Source organism: Oncorhynchus gorbuscha, unplaced genomic scaffold, assembly GCF_021184085.1.
Source record: "Oncorhynchus gorbuscha isolate QuinsamMale2020 ecotype Even-year unplaced genomic scaffold, OgorEven_v1.0 Un_scaffold_1770, whole genome shotgun sequence".
In the NCBI taxonomy this organism is placed as follows: Eukaryota; Metazoa; Chordata; class Actinopteri; order Salmoniformes; family Salmonidae; genus Oncorhynchus; species Oncorhynchus gorbuscha.
The window spans coordinates 88,940-97,327 of NW_025746455.1; the positions used below are offsets into that span (position 1 = coordinate 88,940).

An 8,388-nucleotide genomic window follows, 5' to 3' on the forward strand; every position below is an offset into this window, starting at 1 on the left:
GGGACCAGTCTATAACACTGATCTGGGACCAGTCTATAACACTGATCTGGGACCAGTCTATAACACTGATCTGGGACCAGGTTATAACACTGATCTGAGACCAGGCTATAACACTGATCTGGGACCAGTCTATAACACTGATCTGAGACCAGTCTATAACACAACCTCTGATCTGGGACCAGGCTATAACACTGATCTGAGACCAGGTTATAACACTGATCTGGGACCAGCCTATAACACTGATCTGGGACCAGTCTATAACACTGATCTGGGACCAGTCTATAACACTGATCTGAGACCAGGTTATAACACTGATCTGGGACCAGGCTATAACACTGATCTGAGACCAGGTTATAACACTGATCTGGGACCAGGTTATAACACTGATCTGGGACCAGGCTATAACACTGATCTGGGACCAGTCTATAACACTGATCTGAGACCAGTCTATAACACAACCTCTGGTCTGGGACCAGTCTATAACACAACCTCTGGTCTGGGACCAGTCTATAACACAACCTCTGATCTGGGACCAGTCTATAACACTGATCTGGGACCAGTCTATAACACTGATCTGGGACCAGTCTATAACACTGATCTGGGACCAGGCTATAACACAACCACTGATCTGGGACCAGTCTATAACACTGATCTGGGACCAGGCTATAACACAACCACTGATCTGGGACCAGGCTATATCACTGATCTGGGACCAGGCTATAACACAACCACTGATCTGGGACCAGTCTATAACACTGATCTGGGACCAGGCTATAACACTGATCTGGGACCAGGCTATAACACTGATCTGGGACCAGTCTACAACGATCCCACTAATGCCGATCCCTGTCCCTGTCTGCCTCTGTATCGTCCCACCAGTGATCAGCTGCGTTGACCCAGGTGTTCCTGCTAATGGTCTGAGGTTTGGAGAGGACTTCACTGTGGGCCACAACGTCACCTTCATGTGCCAGCCTGGCTACCTGATAGAGGCAGGCGGGACCACAACTCTCACCTGTACCCACAATGGCACCTGGAGCGCCACCACGCCCATCTGCAAAGGTACGACATCTGATGATGATGATGGTGGTGTGATGATGATGGTGGTGGTGTGATGATGATGGTGGTGGTGGTGACGATGATGGTGGTGGTGGTGACGATGGTGGTGGTGACGATGGTGGTGATGGTGAAGATTATGGGGATGATGTTGATGACGATGATGAGTATGGTGATGATGAAGATTATGGTGATGATGAAGAGTGTGGTGATGATGGTGGTGGTGGTGGTGACGATGGTGGTGATGATGATGATGGTGGTGATGATGATGATGGTGGTGATGATGAAGAGTGTGGTGATGATGAAGAGTGTGGTGATGATGATGGTGATGGTGATAATGATGAGGGTGATGATGGTGGTGGTGATGATGAAGCGTATGGTGATGATGAAGAGTATGGTGATGATGATGATGATGGTGATAATGATGATGGTGATGAGGAAGAGTATGGTGATGATGAAGTGTATGGTGATGATGAAGAGTATGGTGATGATGATGATGATGATGGTGATAATGATGATGGTGATGAGGAAGAGTATGGTGATGATGAAGAGTATGGTGATGATGAAGAGTACGGTGATGATGAAGCATATGGTGATGATGAAGAGTATGGTGATGATAATGATGATGATGGTGATAATGATGATGGTGATGAGGAAGAGTATGGTGATGATGAAGAGTATGGTGATGATGAAGAGTATCGTGATGATGAAGAGTATGGTGATGATGATGATGATGATGATGGTGATAATGATGATGGTGATGAGGAAGAGTATGGTGATGATGAAGAGTATGGTGATGATGATGATGATGATGGTGATGAGGAAGAGTATGGTGATGAGGAAGAGTATGGTGATGATGAAGAGTATGGCGATGATGATGATGATGGTGATAATGATGATGGTGATGAGGAAGAGTATGGTGATGAGGAAGAGTATGGTGATGATGAAGAGTATGGTGATGATGAAGAGTATGGTGATGATGATGATGGTGATAATGATGATGGTGATGATGAAGAGTATGGTGATGAGGAAGAGTATGGTGATGATGATGATGATGGTGATAATGATGATGGTGATGATGAAGCGTATGGTGATGATGAAGAGTATTGTGATGATGATGATGATGATGGTGATAATGATGATGGTGATGATGAAGAGTATTGTGATGATGATGATGGTGATAATGATGATGGTGATGAGGAAGAGTATGGTGATGATGAAGCGTATGGTGATGATGAAGAGTATGGTGATGATGATGATGATGATGGTGATAATGATGATGGTGATGAGGAAGAGTATGGTGATGATGAAGAGTATGGTGATGAGGAAGAGTATGGTGATGATGAAGATGATATGGGCCCTCTCAGATTACAGGAATGAAAATATGTCAGATGTTATTAAAATTCCGTTAACTTTCCCCAAACTTCCTGATTTCCCAGAAATCCTAGTTTCGAGGATTCCTGAATTTCCTACATATTCCCTCGTAGTTCCAGGATTCTTTCCACCAGGATGACTAGAAACCCGGGGAATATTAGCATAAATTACCTGAGTTTTGTAACCCAAGTTCTCATTAATTATTCCGTCAGCTAAAACCAAATGAATTATCGTCCTTCCACAAGCAACGTCAAACAGACCCCCTGGGACCAGGCTATAAGACAACCACTGATCTGGGACCAGTCTATATCACTGATCTGGGACCAATCTATATCACTGATCTGGGACCAGGCTATAAGACAACCACTGATCTGGGACCAGGCTATAACACTGATCTGGGACCAGGCTATATCACTGATCTGGGACCAGTCTATAAGACAACCACTGATCTGGGACCAGGCTATATCACTGATCTGGGACCAGGCTATATCACTGATCTGGGACCAGTCTATAAGACAACCACTGATCTGGGACCAGTCTATATCACTGATCTGGGACCAGGCTATAACACTGATCTGGGACCAGGCTATAACACTGATCTGGGACCAGGCTATATCACTGATCTGGGACCAGGCTATATCACTGATCTGGGACCAGGCTATATCACTGATCTGGGACCAGGCTATATCACTGATCTGGGACCAGTCTATAAGACAACCACTGATCTGGGACCAGTCTATAACACTGATCTGGGACCAGGCTATATCACTGATCTGGGACCAGGCTATAAGACAACCACTGATCTGGGACCAGGCTATATCACTGATCTGGGACCAGTCTATAACACTGATCTGGGACCAGGCTATAACACTGATCTGGGACCAGGCTATATCACTGATCTGGGACCAGTCTATAAGACAACCACTGATCTGGGACCAGTCTATAACACTGATCTGGGACCAGGCTATAACACTGATCTGGGACCAGTCTATAACACTGATCTGGGACCAGGCTATAACACTGATCTGGGACCAGGCTATAACACTGATCTGGGACCAGGCTATAACACTGATCTGGGACCAGTCTATAAGACAACCACTGATCTGGGACCAGTCTATAACACTGATCTGGGACCAGGCTATAACACTGATCTGGGACCAGGCTATAACACTGATCTGGGACCAGTCTATAACACTGATCTGGGACCAGTCTATAACACTGATCTGGGACCAGTCTATAACACTGATCTGGGACCAGTCTATAAGACAACCACTGATCTGGGACCAGGCTATAAGACAACCACTGATCTGGGACCAGGTTATAAGACAACCACTGATCTGGGACCAGTCTATAACACTGATCTGGGACCAGGTTATAAGACAACCACTGATCTGGGACCAGTCTATAAGACAACCACTGATCTGGGACCAGTCTATAACACTGATCTGGGACCAGGCTATAACACTGATCTGGGACCAGTCTATAACACTGATCTGGGACCAGGCTATAACACTGATCTGGGACCAGGCTATATCACTGATCTGGGACCAGGCTATAAGACAACCACTGATCTGGGACCAGGCTATATCACTGATCTGGGACCAGGCTATAACACTGATCTGGGACCAGGCTATAACACTGATCTGGGACCAGGCTATATCACTGATCTGGGACCAGGCTATATCACTGATCTGGGACCAGGCTATATCACTGATCTGGGACCAGTCTATAACACTGATCTGGGACCAGGCTATATCACTGATCTGGGACCAGTCTATAACACTGATCTGGGACCAGGCTATATCACTGATCTGGGACCAGGCTATAAGACAACCACTGATCTGGGACCAGGCTATATCACTGATCTGGGACCAGGCTATATCACTGATCTGGGACCAGGCTATAAGACAACCTCTGATCTGGGACCAGGCTATATCACTGATCTGGGACCAGGCTATAACACTGATCTGGGACCAGGCTATAACACTGATCTGGGACCAGGCTATAACACTGATCTGGGACCAGTCTATAACACAACCACTGATCTGGGACCAGGCTATAACACTGATCTGGGACCAGTCTATAACACTGATCTGGGACCAGGCTATATCACTGATCTGGGACCAGTCTATAACACTGATCTGGGACCAGGCTATAACACTGATCTGGGACCAGGCTATAAGACAACCACTGATCTGGGACCAGGCTATAACACTGATCTGGGACCAGGCTATAACACTGATCTGGGACCAGGCTATAAGACAACCACTGATCTGGGACCAGGCTATAACACTGATCTGGGACCAGGCTATAACACTGATCTGGGACCAGGCTATAAGACAACCACTGATCTGGGACCAGGCTATAACACTGATCTGGGACCAGGCTATAACACTGATCTGGGACCAGGCTATAAGACAACCACTTTACTCAAGGCTCCCTTTGATATCAAAGAGGGATTTTAAGAGAAAGTCCCAAGTTGTATGGTTTTATCTCAACTGTGCATCAGGTCCTAGATGATGACAGCGACCAGTGAAGATGCTCTACTCTCTCTATATAACACACACATTATTAAACAGCTACAGTATTGTAAGTTGTATGGTTTTATCTCAACTGTGCATCAGGCCCTAGATGATGACAGCGACCAGTGAAGATGCTCTACTCTCTCTATATAACACACACATTATTAAACAGCTACAGTATTGTAATGTCAGAATCATAGGCCTGGCTCCTCTTCTGTTCTGGTTGCATGAACATTCAACGTTTCTCTACCCGTTGAGGAAACCCTACTTCCATCAGCGCTGAAGCAGATCACATTTATTACAGGAGAGAATAAATGGATTTGCGTATTTGGCAACAAAGTCCCAAAACGAAATGGTTTGCATGTCAAATTGGCTCCCTGTGTACTATATAGTGCCCTACCCGAGCCCTACCGGAGCCCTACCCATCCCTACCCATCCCTACCCGAGCCCTACCCGAGCCCTACCCGAGCCCTACCCATCCCTACCCATCCCTACCTGAGCCCTACCCATCCCTACCTGAGCCCTACCCATCCCTACCCATCCCTACCTGAGCCCTACCCATCCCTACCCATCCCTACCGGAGCCCTACCCATCCCTACCTGAGCCCTACCGATCCCTACCTGAGCCCTACCCATCCCTACCTGAGCCCTACCCACCCCTACCCATCCCTACCTGAGCCCTACCCATCCCTACCTGAGCCCTACCCATCCCTACCTGAGCCCTACCCATCCCTACCCATCCCTACCCAAGCCCTACCCATCCCTACCCATCCCTACCTGAGCCCTACCCATCCCTACCCATCCCTACCCGAGCCCTACCCATCCCTACCCATCCCTACCTGAGCCCTACCCATCCCTACCTGAGCCCTACCGATCCCTACCTGAGCCCTACCCATCCCTACCTGAGCCCTACCCATACCTACCCATCCCTACCTGAGCCCTACCCATCCCTACCCGAGCCCTACCCATCCCTACCTGAGCCCTACCCATCCCTACCTGAGCCCTACCCATCCCTACCTGATCCCTACCCATCCCTACCCATCCCTACCTGAGCCCTACCCATCCCTACCCATCCCTACCCATCCCTACCTGAGCCCTACCCATCCCTACCTGAGCCCTACCCATCCCTACCCATCCCTACCTGAGCCCTACCCATCCCTACCCGAGCCATACCCGAGCCCTACCTGAGCCATACCATCCCTACCCGATCCCTTCCCGAGCCCTACCCGAGCCCTACCCGAGCCCTACCTGAGCCCTACCCATCTCTACCCGAGCCCTACCCGAGCCCTACCCGAGCCCTACCCATCCCTACCCGAGCCCTACCCATCCCTACCCGAGCCCTACCCGAGCCCTACCCAAGCCATACCCGAGCCCTACCTGAGCCCTACCCATCCCTACCCGAGCCCTACCCGAGCCCTACCCGAGCCCTACCCATCCCTACCCGAGCCCTACCCATCCCTACCCGAGCCCTACCCATCCCTACCTGAGCCCTACCCATCCCTACCCGAGCCCTACCCGAGCCCTACCCGAGCCATACCCGAGCCCTACCTGAGCCCTACCATCCCTACCCATCCCTACCCGAGCCCTACCCGAGCCCTACCTGAGCCCTACCATCCCTACCCGATCCCTACCCAAGTCCTACCCATCCGTACCCGAGCCCTACCCGAGCCCTACCCATCCCTACCCGATCCCTACCCGAGCCCTACCCATCCCTACCCGATCCCTACCCGAGCCCTACCCATCCCTACCCCTACCCAAATCCTACCCATCCTTACCCGATCCCTACCCATCTCTACCCAAGCCCTACCCATCCCTACCCATCCCTACCCGAGCCCTGTTTGAAGGTAGTGCACTATATAGGGAACAGGGTGCCATAGGGCTCTGGTCTATAGTAGTGTACTATATAGGGAATAGGGTGCCATAGGGCTCTGGTCTAAAGTAGTGCACTATATAGGGAACAGGGTGCCATAGGGCTCTGGTCTAAAGTAGTGCACTATATAGGGAACAGGGTGCCATAGGGCTCTGGTCTAAAGTAGAGCACTATATAGGGAATAGGGTGCCATAGGGCTCTGGTCTAAAGTAGTGCACTATATATAGGGAATCAGGTGCCATAGGGCTCTGGTCTAAAGTAGTGCACTATATATAGGGAATAGGGTGCCATAGGGCTCTGGTCTAAAGTAGTGCAATATATATGTGGAACAGGGTGCCATAGGGCCCTGGTCTATAGTAGTGCACTATATATAGGGAATAGGGTGCCATTGGGCTCTGGACTAAAGTAGTGCACTATATATAAGGAATAGGGTGCCATAGGGTTCTGGTCTAAAGTAGTGCACTATATAGGGAATAGGGCTCTGGTCTAAAGTAGTGCACTATATAGGGAATAGAGTGCCATAGGGCTCTGGTCTAAAGTAGTGCACTATATAGGGAACAGGGTGCCATAGGACTCTGGTCTAAAGTAGTGCACTACATAGGGAATAGGGTGCCATTTGAGATGTACACAGTATCGTGTTCACATTAAGTACTGCAGTGGCGCCCGGAAGGCAGCGAGCGGCGAGCCACGAGGACAGACAAGGCAGATGGGACACGGTTGCTAAGGAACAGATCCCTGCAATAAAAGAGCACAGGATAGCCATTCACACACACACACACGCACGCACGCACGCACGCTCGCTCACTCACTCACTCACTCACTCACTCACTCACTCACTCACTCACTCACTCACTCACTCACTCACTCACTCACGCCAAGTGGCCTCAGACAGAGTTCTTATTAACATGGCATCCTCTCACACACCCAAGCAGTCTTCCTCTCACACACCCAAGCAGTCTTCCTCTCACACACCCAAGCAGTCATCCTCTCACACACCCAAGCAGTCATCCTCTCACACACCCAAGCAGTCTTCCTCCCACACACCCAAGCAGTCTTCCTCCCACACACCCAAGCAGTTTTTCTCCCACACACCCAAGCAGTCTTCCTCCCACACACCCAAGCAGTCTTCCTCCCACACACCCAAGCAGTCTTCCTCTCACACACCCAAGCACTCTTCGTAGTAACATGGCATCCTCTCACACACCCAAGCAGTCTTCCTCCCACACACCCAAGCAGTCTTCCTCCCACACACCCAAGCAGTCTTCCTCCCACACACCCAAGCAATCTTCCTCTCACACACCCAAGCAGTCTTCCTCTCACACACCCAAGCAGTCTTCCTCTCACACACCCAAGCAGTCTTCTCACACACCCAAGCAGTCACACACCCAAGCAGTCTTCCTCCCACACACCCAAGCAGTCTTTCTCCCACACACCCAAGCAGTCTTCCTCCCACACACCCACCTCTCACACACCCAAGCAGTCTTCCTCCCACACACCCAAGCAGTCTTCCTCCATCCTCTCACACACCCAAGCAGTCTTCCTCTCACACACCCAAGCAGTCTTCCTCCCA

General features: G+C 49.9%; 1 protein-coding gene across 1 annotated transcript in view; it reads left to right on the forward strand.

Moving 5' to 3' along the window:
* LOC124024187 (CUB and sushi domain-containing protein 3-like) overlaps nt 1-1,059 on the forward strand; it is a gene marked incomplete at its 3' end in the record, with an annotated part of 83,349 nt that extends 82,290 nt beyond the window's left edge. The window contains exon 5 of the mRNA XM_046338187.1: nt 880-1,059. Coding sequence (XP_046194143.1) covers nt 880-1,059 — 180 coding nt within the window. The remainder of the gene's footprint in view (nt 1-879) is intronic.
* Between the last annotated feature and the right edge of the window lie 7,329 nt (nt 1,060-8,388).